This window comes from Camponotus floridanus, unplaced genomic scaffold (genome assembly GCF_003227725.1).
Source record: "Camponotus floridanus strain SB8 unplaced genomic scaffold, Cflo_v7.5 scaffold140, whole genome shotgun sequence".
NCBI classification, from domain to species: Eukaryota; Metazoa; Arthropoda; class Insecta; order Hymenoptera; family Formicidae; genus Camponotus; species Camponotus floridanus.
Window position 1 is genome coordinate 17,805 of NW_020229260.1, and position 18,133 is coordinate 35,937.

At 34.5% G+C, this 18,133-nt stretch overlaps 1 protein-coding gene across 2 annotated transcripts; it reads right to left on the reverse strand.

The window, feature by feature from the left end:
• Window positions 1-84: 84 nt before the first annotated feature.
• Window positions 85-11,476, reverse strand: LOC105250214 (protein singed). 2 transcript variants are annotated; one of them, XM_025406383.1, is made up of 8 exons: window positions 11,131-11,476; window positions 3,787-3,921; window positions 3,211-3,454; window positions 2,621-2,754; window positions 1,790-2,085; window positions 1,494-1,654; window positions 937-1,407; window positions 85-704 (listed from the first exon to the last, which is right to left on the reverse strand). In XM_025406383.1, the coding sequence occupies exons 2-8, from the start codon at window positions 3,847-3,849 to the stop codon at window positions 499-501; spliced, it is 1,575 nt and encodes a 524-aa protein (XP_025262168.1). In that variant the 5' UTR covers window positions 3,850-3,921; window positions 11,131-11,476; the 3' UTR covers window positions 85-498. The 2 variants fall into 2 exon arrangements, with proteins under 2 accessions (XP_025262168.1, XP_011254489.2); XM_011256187.3 differs by having other exon boundaries at window positions 3,787-3,919; window positions 11,127-11,476.
• Window positions 11,477-18,133: the final 6,657 nt, after the last annotated feature.

Here is an 18,133-nt window from a genome sequence, read left to right on the forward strand (position 1 = left end):
AATAAGTTAATATAATAACAATCATTAATTTTTTTATAATAAAACAAAAATTATATGTAATAAAAAATCAGTTACAAATAATACACAAGAAAGATATAATATTGAGCTCGCAACGTGGCAAGTTACCTACAATATACAGATATAAAAGTTTGTGTATTATATAGAAAATAGACCCTAGACAGTTATAAAAGTATTCAAGCCGGTCTTACACTTTTGGAGAAATCGTTTATCGCATCAGTCTTGAATATATTGAGGAAATATTTTACTAAGATTTGAAATAATAAAATTGTATATTGAGATATTGTTAACTTTATGCTGATTGCTCGACGCGGTATGCTCGATTAATTAAGTACGCCACAGGGGAATTAACCCAAACTGCGAATCTTTTGTTATTCGAAGGGATACGGTACTGTGCGAGTTACGACCAAAGCTGAGGAGGCAGTGGAGTACAAATCTTGCTCGTTGCACGTTTTTTATGTTATATATATATTGCCCACATTAGAACTCCCACTTCGTAGCGGACTCGTAGTCCGACTCGCCTAAACGCAACGCGCCGTTCTTGCCCGCGGTGAGGTACCGGCCGTCCACGCACTTGATGCAGATCCGTGACGGCTCACGCAGCTCCAGATAAAATCCATCGGATGGCATGTCCGAATCTACGGTAACTCCTTCGCTATCCGCATGCCAGTATCTCCCGTTTTGTCCTATTTATTATGATGAATAAATAAACGATGGATAAAATCAAATCAAGTAATCTGGAGACAAATGTAACAATATCTTATTCTTTTCATATAATATGCGATAAACTAATAGTTATATTATTTATATTATATTATGGAATATGTTTAAAATTTATAATTTAGTCACCAAGAAAAATGATTAACTCAATTTGATGGTTAATGTGAAAATTAAATGGATTATATGAAAGGAAATTACCTTTAAATCTGATCACGCCGCGTTCGCACCGCTCGACACGTATCGTCTCGTAGATGGCCTTGTTGCACTCAAGCTTGGTACTGGCCGCGCTTTTGGGTCCGACGAAGCCCTGTTCGCATCGCAACACCAGCACAGGTCGATTCATCAGGTAAAAGTAGTACTTGGCAGCATCGGAATCATTGCCATTCAACGAGTCGGCGTTCGCGTAGAGGTGACCGGATCGCTTGGTCGCTAGGAACTTGCCGTTGTTTGCGCGCAACGCGACCGTACCGTCATTTGATTGCCATGCCAAATCGAAGAGTGCATTCGACGAGCGCTTGTGATCGGATGCCTGGATACCACCACCGGCTTCCAGGCTCCAGTAACGATCCTGCATCGTTCGTACATACCATCGTTTCGTCACTCGATCAAACTCTAACTGGAATGTCTCATGGCCAGAGATTTCATCTTGATTGGCCGTCACGTCGACGCCTAACCAGAATCGAAATATCAATTTCTGATTAGTAATCTGAATCTATATTTTTATGACAACGAGAGATTGCATTAGAAAAGTCTACCTTGCTTCACGGAAACGTATCGTTGATTTAACGCCGCGACGAATGACGCCTGCGGTAGAGATTCTTCTAAAGAGAAAAGCTCGTCGCGTGTAACGGTCGTTGATCTTGATTTTAAAACGGCCTTACTTCCAATGGGTGCCAAGTATGCGCCATGAATATCTCTGTGAGAGATATTAAAATGTTTAATCGACACCATCTTGTATAAATAATTGTATCTCATTACATATGCAGGCAATTAAACAGAAGGCTCAACGAAATGATTGCTAATTAACATTAAGACAGCTTTATATACATACCGAAGCGCGAGAAGACCGGCGTGAAATTCCGCAGCGTATAAACAGTCTCGCGTGCAAGCGTCCAACAATTTACCGTCACGTGCGAGATATTTATTATTGCATGTATGTAGCGCGTAATGACCACCTTCAGACTTAGCACGATCCTTGTGACTATCGTCGTCGCTCATGGTCGCTGGACGAAATTCCAACGTGAATAGAGTATCCTCACCCCAGGGCACCGGCGCGTCCACATGAATCTCATCTTGAGTTGCGCTCAAATGCGCAAAACGTTTCCTTCCGGCCGATCGAAGATTCACCTAGTCGATTAAGATTAGTATTAAAATTAATATTATATATATATATATATATATATATATATATATATATAATTACAAATTATTAAAATCTACAGAGTGATATAAAAATTTTTTAGGAACAATCTTTCTTAAATTTTAATTTTAAAAACAATCATTTCGAAATATGTAGAAAAAAATTTTATAAGAATTTATATGATTATTTTTATCTGCCCTACATATCCACAAAAGATTGTTCATCTTTATCGAAACATCCTGTATATATTCTTCAAATTATTGAAAAATGTTTTTCAATAATTTTCAAGTTAGATAAAACAATTTAAAGGTATCCATGCAATACAGTATAATCATAGCACAACAAAGCAATGTCGTAATGACTTGAGACTGTTTAATTAGTTGGTTGAGAAAATAATATATAATTAGAGAAGAATTGTGTATAATACATAGCGCAACGACTAGATTAGGTAAACGGAACCATAGTTTCGTAAACACTTTGTTTGCAAGACTTGAAAATGCAACAGGTATTTTTAAGTTGTACCTGCGGTCTGGCGGCAAGATGTACGAGCCAGTATTCCGCCTCGCCTGGAGCTTTAGCGGTACACTTCAATTCATCTTGGCTCGAGCCTAAGAAATAGCCTCTCTGAATATTCTTCAGCGCCCATCGTCCACTGCCTGGAATTTATCATGGTTGCCGTGAAGAATCGCCAAAATATACATATACATGTAAATTTTAATCATTCGTTACAAAGCCTTGATTTTAAGTTAAATATGGATGCTTAGAATATGACTGTCCGATAAATAGTGCAAAAAATAAAAACAGCTATTACGATGTTTCTCTAGTTATAAGTTTATATAGTTTATTTCTAGATGCATATATAACTACAATATATGTAAAATTGATTCTCATATCGAGACATCCGAAATGTTTCGTCATCCGCTCTGTTATGTCTGATAACATATGTATTATCTTTGATTTAATAATGAATGTTTCGTCATCCGCTCTGTTATGTTTGAGAATATATGTGTAATTTATAATTTGATGAAAAACAAGTTAAATAAGACAATTTTAATATATTATAAGTGATTGATGATTTGTAAAAAGGATTGTAAAAGCTCTCTCATGTATACCATCAGAAGCGAGTTGTATTTGAAAAGCACATCCTGGATCCGATGAGTCCTCGCTTTCGCATGTAACGTTACCAAACTGGTCGACCGCTAAGTATCGATCCAAGTGCGAGCGAAGGAAAACCTGATGCTCGCTGCCCTCCAGAGTCCATAATTGCTTCTTCTTCAAACTCGAACCATTGGCGTTGATCTTGAAACCGAATGTCTCCGCCGTTAGATACTTAAACTTCCCGTTTATCAATCCAACCTGAGAAAAATCGTATCAATTGTAATATAATTCGCTAATTTTATTTCCGCCAAATAAATGGTTTAAAAAATTGATTAAATTTATTAAATATAATTAATAGCAATCCAAATAATAACATCATTTTTCTATCGTTATAATCAAGAATATTTAATGATTAATATCTAATGTGACAATTTCAAAAATGAAGAAATATAAATTAGATATCTAATTAATATAAATTAGATTTAATGATCCAAGTTTTTCAGCAATGCCACTAATGTATTCTCACACAGTTTCGACAAATTAGATAGTTATATCAAGCTAATTTGTATCTAATTAATTAGTATACATACTGTCCATCCCGATTTATCGACACCGTTCTCAGATCCTATATTCTCCGAACCGTTGCTCTGCATCGTAATGACGTAGCTGGACGAACTCGGTCGCTCTTACTCGAGTTACAAAATTAAAATAATTTCTCAACGTCTGAAACAAGCACACATACACTAATTATAAAATGATCATTAAAGGTGTCATTAAATCCGCTTATCTCGAGTTATAGTCAAATATAATTATCTCAAGTAAATAATTGTAAAGCAGTAAAGAAAATTTTTTAAGCTCTTATCATTACACTATAACAACCTTCAATTATATTATCAATTAGAAAAGTGTCAAAGGAGAAATTTCACAAAATTTACATTATTTATATTTTATAAATTCCTCATTGATCTTATAATTGAATATTTAATACAGACAAAATAATTAGACTTAAAATAATTATTTTACATTGCGTTGGATATCTGTTTTCATATTTTACGTATGTATTTAATTAAAGCTTAATTATTAGGCCAATTACATTCATTCCTTCCTCTCATAAAATAAACTTCACTATCTATCGAATATCTTTCCGCAATCTCTGTACAAATTATTTTGAAATGATATACATATGTTATATTAATCGTGACGAGATACATGAACGTTATTATAAGTCACATTTGGTGGGGAAAGCACCGAAGAGCATGGGAGGCTTTATGTGCGCCGATTGAGAAATCCGCCACTGCGCGTATTGATCCTCGAGAGAGAGAGAGAGTTTCATCCCAACGCTATCGCCAGCAAACGTCTACTAACGCGAGACAAAACACCGCTATTATTTGCCGGATAAGCGCTCCCTTCCGCGCTTCTCGCTTTATTTATACACGTCTCATCCCATTGTGATTTCGCCTGTTTTAAGCCACGTTGACCATAATTTTATTTCTTCTTTTAATAATCCCAATTATAACAGTTATTGTTAATGTCGAAATTATAATATCGAAAAACACATTCTGTTTTTTACCACTATGATATTATGTATAGTAAAAAATTATTAGAAAAGAAAAAAAGAGAGAAAAGATCGTCGATGACATTGTCCTCTGTAAATTCTTGTTTCCCGTAAATAAAAGAATTTTCGAGATTTAAAATAAATCAACAAATTTAAATAAATTAATTTTAATAAACTGAATAATTTTAACAAACAGTAGACAAAAAACTTTACTTCATTAAAATGTATGAGAATTAATTGCGAAAGATTTCGATCTCTAGACATTGCGTGTAATTTATTTATAGCATCTTATATCAACGATGGGATAAAATTGCATATGCAAATCTGCTTCACTTTATTAGAATTCATATCTTGGCCTATTTATACATCTATAATCAATCTTATACATATTTTTAGAATCTCTCACCGATCCTTTATTATCAATGCCTATTAAATATTTCTATATTTCGCCAGTAATATAATTATAATATAATTATAATCATTAATTATAATATAATTATAATCATTAATTTAATTAATTAAATGAAAACTATTCGCGCAAAAATGTATCAATTTTTTATTACTTCTTTGCACCTTTATCTAAAGAAATAGAAAGGATTATGTATTCGAAGTTTATAAGAATCTATTCCGAAAAATCTACATTTTTAATTTATATCTTATGATCCATTAAAATTTCGCTCTAATTCAAAGAACGTGTCGAATGAATATGCTGATTCGTTTATATATGCGAGACATCCTATATAGGAACAGGCATCTAACTGCAAGTGGCAGATAAACGTAAACGAGCCGTTCAACTTGATGCGGCGTGTCATTGAACCGGTTTTATTCACGCCAATGCCGTAAATCAGGACTCTGAAACAGGACTCTCCTGTTTCGCATAGCGATCGAAGTTTTTTAATCCATATCGAAATAATTATACGCGAGACGCATAAAAGCGATGTTGCGCCACCGATAAAACGGTGAATTGAAGCATTCCCACGTAACACGTTCAGGAAACACGCAGGAATAACAGAAGAAGAGGTCCTTGAACTCGAGAAAGACATACCTTAGTTTTTATGAGGTACCGTGACCGTGATATTCGTAGCTTGACGAGCAAGAAACACACTGTTTATTTAATTTAATGAGCTCAATTAAACTGCAAAGTAAAATTATGTTATAAAGTTATTACTTAATAAGGAATTATTAAGGAATTATTTTTCATCGTTCATAAGGGAAAAACTATATAAGTTATGCTTGAAAATTGGAAAGTAAAATCACTTTATATAATGATAAATATTTTAATGTGTTTTTAATTTTTCTTAATTTGCTCTCTGCATATCTATCATTAAAAAAATATCTATTACAATTTTACATTTTCTCATTTGCACATTTTTTTGGTTGCACGTTTAACATAAGTAACGATTTAACATAAATTCAAAATAATATCCATCTGGCATAAAAATTCAAACTGCACAGAGTGTGAATAGTGAAAGCACACGTCGCTTTGTCAACACACGGTAGATAAAATCGCTCTTAAATTTTCCAGTCACGAATACGAACGGAAGTACTTTCAACGACAGTGAACAAGGACAACGATGCGTTAAAGCGCAAAGATGCGTCGACACGTTCGATTCAGTCGACTCGATTGAGGAAATCGAGCGAGAACTTTCTTCAAAAAATTTCGTAGCCATTAAATAAAATATTATTCTATTAAAATTATATCAAATTTGCTAAATTTTATATAATATTTTGTACATTTTTTTATGTTTAATTTTTTATGTTTTATTTTAAAATATTATGTAAAATTTAGCAAATTTAGTACAATTTTAATTGAATATTTTATTTACATAATTGCTACAATACATGGCAACGAACATCGCTCGTCATATTTTGAAAAAGCAAAAGGACACCGCAGCTATGAAACAAAACAGTAAATAAATAGTCGCCGACGATAAAGAGATCCAAAAGTACCTACAAGCACGTCGATCGGATTTAGAACGATAAATGTGGCACGATCCTGCCATACTCGAACTTGAGCGGCGCGGCACTTTTACGAGCCGTGTGATGCAAGTATCGGTCCAAGAAAAGCTGCAAGCGGGTCTTTGGCCGAACTTGGTCATCGCCGAGGGCACTGATACCATCATCTCGCTCGATTTACTCGATTATATCTCTATTCGGTCTTCTCTCTACTCTCTCTGTTTTCCAATTAAGGATATTCTTTTTCTTCATTAATGACACATAAGAACCCAATACTAATGTCAATAATTAATTCATTAATTTATTCTTAATTGAAACTTGAAAATTCTTTCATAGAGATGAGAATATTGAAGTGAGAATATTTTTCTATTTAATTAGAAAAATATAAAAATATATAAAAAAGTCATATACAAAAATGCTATTATAAACATATGAAATGTCGCATCAGTTTCTAGATATTAATGATGTAAAAAATACAGAAACATATTAATAAAAAATATATTTTCTAAAAAAAGTGCAACAAAATATAATTATATTCATTTATATAATAATGATTTTTTTATTACTACAAGACTTAACTCGCGGCCTGTTGAAAGGACTGATGTTCCATATGTGAACGCTTAATTAATCGCTTCTGCCTCCGAATCACAAAACGACATGGCTCGCGCGTTCTCGTTCCAAGTTATTGACACTAATTGGAGAAAATTCGCAGTGTTTAAGCTCGAATATGAGTCGTAAGTGATTTACTTATATTTCCGACGTGATTGCAACGATAAAGTCACGCGAGCCTCTCTCTTCATTCGAGCTGGCAACAGAATCCGTTATGCGTCGGAAACGCAAAAGATTACCGTGAGATTTAAAGAAAAAAAAATAAAGAAAATATACGAACGCAACACAACCGCAGGCAAGATCCGTATCACGCCATGTTCGACGCGGTATGATGCGAGAGAGGAACAACAAACGGTACATACAAACGTCCGGTACATCGCACAATCGATATACCGGATGGTTCATTATGTGTAATATACACAAGATGCATCATCGCTGGAGGAAATATTGTCACGTAAAAATTCAGTATTATAAGTATGGCACGAGATCACGATGCTGATGTTCCTCAGAAATATCAAATGTCAATTCAAAAGAAACAACAATATTGAATTAAAGTAAAACAAAAGAAAGATTTTATTGCATTAACTCTTATTATTATTGAAGAAATTAGAAAAATAATAAAGTGTCGCTTCTCTCGGGCAATTTTGACCGAAGAACTTTCAACATATCATATATCGTGCACGTTTTTTCCTTCTTCCTTTGTGCAGAGTCGCTCTAAAGCCGCAGCTGCGACTGCAACGCGAAAAGTCGCGACAAGAAACCAGCGCGACACGTGTATGAGCGCAAAACTGTCGTGCTCGCGTTTCTTGCGAGCGCACGTGCCTATACTGTACCCTTTTTATCGCATTTACTTTATAATCGTGAATATTACCATCGCGATGAGACGATTAAGTAGTGCCCGACTGATCACGATACTTATATATTATCCTAATATATTTTTCTCAGTATATTAGTACAATAGCTCGCACACACACATATACACAAATATATATATATATATATATATATATATATATATATAATTATATACATTTATTTATAATTATATTATATTTATAAATCTATAACACATATACACAAATATATATATATATATATATATATATATATATATAAATTATATAAAATATTAATGAGAGAGAGAGAAAATACTTGCTAAATATAACACTTGCTGAAAAAGCAATTCTGGATCACTTTTAAAAATTATAATATCGTATATTGTTTTATGTCAAGCGGAAGAAAGGTGCAAAGTGCACTGCTTATCCATTGTTATGTCGCACAAGCGCATACATAGATCTTCTATTGCTCGCATTTAAATGTCTATAACTACAATCTCACGTCTGAAATATCATTGTCCATTTATATCATCAGCTTTTTTTATTATATTAGATATATACTGGTTTTTTCCGTTCTTTCGTTCACAATAGTTATCGATATAATACAGACTTTGTTTCAGTCGACGATTAAACGCAGATTGATGTGAAATTTCGCTTTTAATTTATCGCGATTGAGACGTCAAGTTGAAAGATATTTTTACTGTAAATTATACTGTATTTTTACTGTAAATTATACTGTATTTTTACTGTAAATTATATAAATTAAGAATTTAATTTTATGTGATTTTCTCTCTTTTTCTCTCTTATTCTCTCTTTATTTAGAAAATCTTTAATCTTAAAACAAGAAAAGCAAATCGAGAGTGCTTTTTCGTATTCTATATTTTTTTTAATTTTATATCTCTCATGATGTTATTCCATAAGAAATAAATCTCTGAGAGAGATATATACAATTATAAATACAATATATTTTACATCATTGTTGAATCGCAGATATAAAATATGGATGAAGAGACATTGTCAATGTAATTTCTTAAGTAGATTTTCTTAATAGAATTTCGGTTTCGTGGAAAACATTTACTCAGGAATGAAAAGAATGCGCGTGTGAATGCACCTCATGTGTTTTACTTGCAAAGTATGCAGCTATAAATAACAGGTCTCTCTGTCGAGGATTTCTATAATAGCTTTCCCACGCATATAAAATCGTTAACGAATCCCCTGCTTAATCTGCTAATGTATTTAGAGCGTAGGATATTTTTAAACTTTTTCTCGTTCTAAACGGCGAAGGAAAAATTCATCTCTCTTTTAGTTGAGCGATCAGGACTTCGTAATTAAAAATTTGTTTCAAACGCTAATTTTTTGCGATCTATATATGTCAAGTCCCGATGAAATTCCACGAAGATAAAATAAGCTCTACTGCGAATATAAATTTGACACCAGTCAATTAAGTTTTACTGAAATTGTATCGAATTGAAGAGAAGAAATATGTATGGAAAAAATAAAATATACGAGGGAAAGAAAGAGAGAGAGAGAAAGAGATTGATGAGGGAGAAAGTGAGGCGAAACTCCGGATACGTCAAGTTTCTGTATACGATACAGTACGCAAACCAAGTTTTCTGCCTCTTCCTGATTATTTTTCTCCAAAATACCGATGTGTCATACCGTGGCGCCCTTTCGTTTCGACCGGGTCCGACCCCACCCAGACAGCAGGCAGGCAAAACGAAGAGAACTCACACCAGCAACCGATTAGGATGACTCACCACCCGCCGCACTCCCGCGAGAGCGAGTGCTTCCGTACGAAATAAAAGGTACACGCTGTCTCTCCCCCGCTGATGCGTCCCTCACGCGAAGGTCGATAAAAATAGTTGGCATCTCCGAAGCGAAGGCCATGCGTCGACAGCGAATTTTCATGCCGCGCGACGAAGCGCTGCCTCTCGAAGGGCTTCCCGGTCGGTCTCCATGGGAACTGCCCCCGTGACGATCCCTTCAAGGTTGCACGAGCTGTCGCGAGGATTGCCAGTCTTGATTGTCTTGCAATAGTCATGTAGCGACAATGATATTCATATATTTTGGATTTTTTGGATGGTTAACTGAGTTCACCGTCTGTCTCGTTGAAGGATAGAGGGTCTAATAAAGTCATTAATTAGTCGCTTTTATAAATCCTAGATATAATGCAGGATGACACACTCACCTAGAATGTTTCAATGTCTCAGTCCTTTAAATTAATCAAGGATAATACATTCCATATCAAAAGAATTTTGTTTCTTTAATAACTTTGAATTTATTTATCTAGCAGATGCATAATATTTAAATCTTAATTCATTAATTTTATATCTTTTAATCCACTTGGATCTTTGCTTAAGAGGAAGGTAGGAAATATAAGGGAATCAATAATCTTCGAGTTACAAGTAATTAAAATTGAATTAAGAGAGAGAGAGATAGAGAACAAATGGATTTATTCCTCGTATAATTTCCTAGATTTAGGAGTAGATTTAACGAGTACAATGTAAATTATACAAGATCGAGAAAGGAAGCATGTTTCGACTTGGTCGAGCAGCAGTGTATCTACCACACGAATTTACATCGCTACGTCATTCACGGCGTGTGTGAACCGAGAGAAACGCTTTGTCCTCGTCGCACCCTCGCGCGCCCCTTGTCGTCAAGGGGTATTGAACCTTTCACCTACTACATAATTTTAGCTCGAGTATCTCGCATATGTAAAGAGAGTGAAAAATATCGCGATGCCAAAAGTCTTCTAAGAGACATTTAAAAGACTCCCCTAGCAACCTAGAGTCTAAACGACGTCGTGATCGCTTCTCCTAATCTAAAATATCGCGTTGTTGGGTGTGCTCCGATGTGTACGCAGGACAACCGAGAAGGACGAAACAGGACGCACGCGAACGTTATCCGAAACCGGAATCGCAACCGTGTTCCGCCGATAATCACGGGACAGGAAGCTGAGGCTGGCTTCTCTTACCTCTCTCTCTCTCTCTCTCTGACTTTCCGCGAAGAAGTCCTGCTTCCCTCAATCGTTGGCTCCTTGACGCTCCGGTCCGGTCGAGCGTATCGATGGCACACACGCGCGCGCGTCCCGTCCCGGCTCGACACTATTCGATCCGACTGGATTCGGCCGCGCCTCGGTCTCGCCGAAGGATGCGTAGGACTGCGAGAAGATAAAGACGGTGCGCGCGTAAGCAGGGAAGATAAACGCAAGTCGCAGGACGAGACAGAACGACGGGAGCAAGGAACCGGCGTACGCGAGAGGAGCGCGAGAAACGGGGACCGCACAAATCGACGCTCGTCACGCTACTGAGGCCCGCCGCGCAACGTCGGCCGCTCCTAGTCCTAGGCAGGCAGGCCCCGCCGCCTCGCGGCGACGCGGGAGCGCGCAAGGGTAGGGGTTGACGGCTGTCGCATCCCCCCTTCTCCCTCTCTCTTTCTCTTTCTCTTCCTCTCCTTCCTTCTCTTTCTTCTCTCTAGCGATGGCGATGATTCCCTCGTGTATTATCCACGCAGAAAGCACTTTATATTCAAGTTAACATTATTCGTTTCGAATATTTTTATAAGCTTTTGTACGAGTCTATCGCAAACATATTACAAGTAAAATTTAGCATTCCAGTTAAGAATGTAATCCAGTATATTAAGTTGAAGGAATTCCATCTGCCATACCGGAGTAGATAAGATATTCTTGAGAATTCCTCTTGAAAACTTGTGACGAGTTTATTTTGCAAAAATTATTATCAAGAAAATATTCTTATTTCTATTCGTTAGAGATGGCCGTGCGAGGGAAATTAAAGAGAATTTCTTATCTTTCTTAGTAATAGAATGATATTCCGCATACGAAGAAAGATTGATATAAAGAAAAACATTAAATTTAATTTTAATCTTCGATATTTTCGCGTAGTAAACAGATGATCGATTTTTACCGATAAAGAACTAGTCCTGAAGTAGCGATGTATTGTGTATAACTAGTGCACGTACATTGATAAAACCTTTTTATCGTAATAGTAAACTGCAAATGCCATGTCTTGATATCTTTAAAGGAGATATAAAAAGATATCCTGATATCTCTAGAAAATACAGATTGCAATATCTTTTTTCGCTTATAAGACTTTTTCACCCAGTTACACTGAGAGAAAAACTTCTTGAAATAAAAAAATTTTATTTAACTCGAAAAGCTATTATTCGGTGGGTGCTAATCACATTATTTACTTGTATTCAAAACGTCTATTAAATATTTATTTACATATATTAAAAAATTTATATGCTTAAGAAAATATAATTTTTAACTATTTTCATATTTTAATTTTACAAAATACTTATTAAAATGCTTTTACTTGAAAAAATTTTGAATTTTTTAGTTTTAAAAAACCATATATTTAATTTAATCAATTATAGTATGTATTTTGTGAAAATAGTATTTAAAAATGTAAATAAAAAATAATGTACTCGATATAATATGCATATTTAATTAAAATTAAATGCCTTTGATTAAATAAAATAAATGATTCCTTTCATTCAAAGCAAAAGTTTCAAAAAAACAAATTTACTTGATTTAAAATAATTTTTCCCTCAGTGTATAAAATCGCGAATTTTCTTCCTTCCTTCTCTCATTTCTTAAATATAAATCAATCTCAAGTTTCAAAATTAGCTAATATCATCCTCTATCTTGTTCATTTTCACCGAGACATTTTCTAAGAAACACTTCTGCGCCTCGCTTGTCAAATAACAGGCCGATTGTGAACAATCTAACAATTAAAGAACAACAGATTAATCGCAACAAGAGCAAATACCTGTCGTTAAACAATCTGTTTCGAAGGGACCAGGCATCGACCTCCCGCGAACAAGTGGCATGCTTGTTCGGTAGGAAGCGAAACCGGTCTGGGCCCATCGCTCGCAGCTGACTCGGCACGAGAGAGTCGCGTGCAGCAGAGGAGGAAGACAGAGAGGGTTGGACGCGAGTGGTAAACGTGCATCGAACTGTCGACGCGGTTATTGTATAGGGGCGGTGAACCTCGTCCGTGTTTTTCGCGTTGCCGGCCGGCCGTCGCGATAATAATTTCGCGCTATTTTCGCGCACGAATCGCGTCCACGTCCTTCGCGGAATCGATACGAGAAGCCGCGGCGTCAGCGAGCGAGCGAGTGAGCGCGACGTGGACCTTTTTCGGTCAAGAGACAGTCGCATACATATTACATGTCATTACATTATGTCATCCCGTACAGAATCTCTCGTCGGATATCCTTTTCATTACATTTTTAATTAAGTCGTTTAAAAACATGACATGACAGTAATTAATTAAAAAATATAAATATGTTAATTTTGTTATTTTTGGAGTTATTTTTTTAAAACTTTGCATATATTTGTTTATATGCCAAGAGATTATTTTTTTACATATTTCATTATTTTTTTCACGAGTCACCTTATTACTTACATCATGATTTTTAATGTATATCATAAATAGATATTGTAAACACGATATAATTACTGTTATATTATAATAAATAATATAATATATTATAATAAATAATAAAATCATTATGCTGATTGCTACGATACAATACAAAGCGCAGAAAAAACAAGACGTTGTGTGTGAATTTATAAAAAAATGTGCAATAAAGATCTTTCTTCTTGTAATAAATGTTCAGAGCATTTCTATAAATATTATGCTAACTGGACCTATTTAATCTCTCCGATTTCTATAACGGAAGCTTTGTGTTTTCATTTAAGCGCAGAATTTCAATCTCGTCTAAAACCACCATCCTCTCTTCCCTCTATTACTTCATTCTTGTCTGACAGTGAAAACACTCTTGTACAACTAGATTTATTTTTTTCTATTTCTGGCCAGCTTTTCGCCGCTAAAATCTCTACTAATGGAAATAGAAATCTTACTGAACTAAATTGCCGGATGTTTAATCAATTTCACTATCTCCCACTTGTGATGCGATTTCTCGCCAGGTGGACTCTGACAGATCGCGCAATCATGATGCCTTTCGCAAATGGACTCAAACTCGATTGAAATAACCCGTGCCAGTGGTACCCGGTGGATCTAGACGATATCGCGTCTATTGCTACCCAAATGATGACGGGAAAGAGAGGGGAAAGGAGGGCACGCGAGGAAATCTTAAAGGTAGCAGATCCGATCTGTTCCAGATCTATAACCGGATCTCTCAGATCCAATCCATCAGGCAAATCTCCTGTTGACTAGACTGATGAGATTAACCAAACCAGTTTGGTTGAGTTTGACCTGACTCGCTAATACTCGCCTAAATAAGCGCACAGGTTTGCTCTCCAATTAAAGCACGCGAGCGATATCGTATATCACTCGTAATAATGACGAAGAGATTTATATTAACGGTTCTCTTCCCCTCTGCATTTCCTGATATCAGTTTACGATTAAAAATGCACGTGTGCACGTGTGTCTGTGCGTATGCGCATTCAACTATCTTTAATTATACTTGTATCTTACTTAGTTACAAGATTACAACTCTGAGTTAATTGACCTTAATATTAAATATTTTTAAAACGAATTAAAAATTTGTCAATTTTATAATATTGCTAATATTATTAATGATTAAAGAAAGTTATTAAAGATTTGCATATAAATGACATGTATAAGATATATTATTATAGTACACATTACTTTCTTTTTTCATTAAGTAGAATTGATATCATTCATTGATTCCATCGAATTTTTTGGTTTTATGATTCAATCAATCAATCAATGAATCATTCAATCATTCAATTCAATCAATCAATTATTTCATCCGAGAGGTATATCAATGACAATTCGAGATTCCGTTACGAGTTTCGCATCGAGCACAATCGTTCAGGCTGAGCGATCCATTAAAAAAGCTATCCCTAATTAGTACTATAGCTACTACTTAATTTGATTTGGCTCGAGGAGCCAGAGACTTTTCCGAGCGTGTCTAACGAGAACCTCTCATATCCGTCCGAGATCGCTTTCCGGAAACGTGCTGTCTTTTTCAACGAGAGAATCTCTCTTCTTCATTCTTATCGTCTCATGAATCGTAAAATACGCAAAATTTCGTCGCCTGTCTCTTATTCTTTTTTAATTTTCTCTTTTTATTTATTTTTTTATTTTTTTATTTTCTAGTCACGTTCTAGAGTTATTTTTTAAACTCTTTATGAGGTAACTAAGGAAACATTGATAAGCTTCAATTATGTTTCGTTTGGCAAATTGCTTTAAATTTCATCATCATGCTTTGACGAGCTCGATAAGCACAAGCCTGCAATTAAAAATTATTAAGTAAATATTTATCGCAATCACAATTCGATAAATGAAATCCAAGATCATTTTTATTTGCAATCATTTACAATGCATATCATTATGCAATTGCTGTCGAGGCTATTGATAATGACATACATCTTAGATAATGTTTTAGTATTATTCATTGCAAGTTCAATACACATTATTCAGAAATCTTACCTTGCAATTCAATTAATGAGCTTGGAGAATTGAGTCCGATTTCCCTACAAACAATACAATATCATTGTTGGCATAATTTATGCTTGTGCTTCAACTTCGAGCAAAAGAAAGGATGCATTAAAAATGCAAATGGAGATATTATTTCGTAATAAAATAAGAGATATATTCTCTTACTTTGCACGTTTAATTTGCATTTTTAATCGTGGACAAAAAAATGATAGTTATTATCCTGATTTTTGAGAGAAGTTCTCTTTGCAGAAAGAAATTTTTGCCCGCTTGTGCAATAAATCATTAATAATTTTTTAATTCTACAGTTATACTACAACTCTAATTAAACGCCCGAAAATGCCACACCCTACGGACCTACTTCGATTTTCCTGCAGCATCTTTCCCACACCCGAAATCCCGGAAAGCAGTATCAATGTTCTCCCTTTTCCCTTACCTTGTTCTATCATATCTTTCATAAGAGCTACTTCTTTGTTACAATAAAATATCTGTCACTAAGATTCTTAATTTTAGAAAAAGATGAAAATTTAACAAAGAAAATTTAAATTATCAGATGTACAATTATACCCTATCTATATACGACAATAGTAAATTAATGTAAGAATTTAATTAATGAATTTATTAATTAATTAAATGTCTCAGAAATTGATCCGAAAATTGCTTTGGAAAATTATTTGAGTCATTGTTATAACTGAATGGAAAAGTGACAAGTGAATTCTCTATACAAAGGTAAATTCTATATAAGATATTCCTACACAATGCGGGATATTCAGGAAAGTGAGAAAATCATCTGTTAAATCGCGCTATTTCATGCATTTATAGACTTTAAATGACCAAAATATCATCGCGCATGTTCGCTTTGAGACTGCGATGAATTTTTCACTTTCCGCGAATTCAATATCACGCTGAGCGCTTTGCATTCTTGTTGCGTCCCGACTCTGTACCCGGCGCAAACGCGTTGCTGATGAACGCGAGTTCGCTGACCGGCTGGCGCGGCGGATGGTGGAGAGAACGCGCGCCGCGCCACGAGAAAGCCCCGCGAAAGAGTAGACCGTGACCGTGGCCGTGACCGTGACCGTGGCCGAGTTGTTGCAATCGCAATAGACATCGCCACCAACCAGACGGCCGCGGCGACGTTACCGAAAAAATATATAAATTCTCATACATATGCATATATAATTATTAATAAATCAAACTATGATCGGTATTCATATTCCCTTTTTATATTTAAGATCGTTTTCAGTGAGGTCTGAAAATGTTACACGACCATTTCATTGGCTGAATGAAGGTCTTGAGGCGAGATCCAAGACTACTGAGGATGATCTTAAATATAAGAACGGATTACATATAAATATTGATGAGAAACTCTAATCACATTAAAGATATATATATATATATATATATATATATATATATATATATATATATTTACACAGATACATACTCAGGAATACATGGTTAAATGTAAAAGTATTTGCTTCGAAATACGTTACATCAGAGAGAGATTATGTTTCGTATTAATTAGCAATATTATATAGGAATGAAAGTATATTTAATGATTTTTTGGAACTATCATTAGCAGAGTAGCATGAACGATCTGAGAGTTCTCTTTCTATTTCTTGCTTTTGTAAAATAAAGAATAAATTTTTTCTATTTATTTTTTTAAATCATTTATTTTTAGATTGCTTTTAGAAACGTTTATGCTACTGCGAAAAATAAATAATGTGTGGAACAAATGCTAGATATAAACTTAATTCTAATATAATGCAAGATATTTGAATTATCAGAGTTTAATATCAACAATTCTAATTCATTTCAAATGCCAAGAAGTATTTATATTGCATCCGGTAATGATTGGCACAATTCTGATAAATATCATATTTCTTTATAAAAATTTATACTAATTTTGAATAGTACGCTTTGCACTATTAGCTTTATTATTATTGAATTTTGAAAATATATCTCGATAACACAATATTCACGTGTTTCAATAATTTATATAAAGATAGAAAGAAATATACGTAAAATAATTAAGCGTAATGTCGGATAAAGAGAGGCGAAGAGATTATTGATGTAGATTGTATATTTGTTATACAGTAATCGCATTCGCCGCATACAATATATATATATTGCGTCACATAATACAAATGAATACGCGTGATATACAAAGTACGATGAAGTACACACAAATCCTAAGCTTAATCCAAAGCTTAATTAATTCCAAATAACTTTAGAAGATTCTCTTTCTTTTTTCTTTCTATCTCTCTCTCGTTACGTATGAAATTCAAAAAATGTACAAAAAAGAGCGATAAAAGAAAACCAAGGATCCACTTATTCGATGATAAAAAAAAGATGCTATTGGAGCTAAAAGGAAACAATCAAAATGACTACTTCATATATGTAGTGGAAAAATATGTTTTAGATTGAAATATGTTTGGAAAAATGCGAAATGTGATTCTATTTTATCTGCACAAATACATATGTCATCAATATATATTTTGTGTAACTTTCCAATGAGGTAACTATTCTC

Bases quoted from the DNA above. Each gene is read 5' to 3' on its own strand.
- LOC105250214 (XM_025406383.1), bottom strand. From the start codon at position 3,849: ATGCAGAGCAACGGTTCGGAGAATATAGGATCTGAGAACGGTGTCGAT. The intron at 2,755-3,210 runs GTATACATGAGA...GATAAATTCCAG, and splicing joins AATACAACTCGCTTCTGATG to GCAGTGGACGATGGGCGCTG. The intron at 1,408-1,493 runs GTAGACTTTTCT...GATTCTGGTTAG, and splicing joins ATACGTTTCCGTGAAGCAAG to GCGTCGACGTGACGGCCAAT.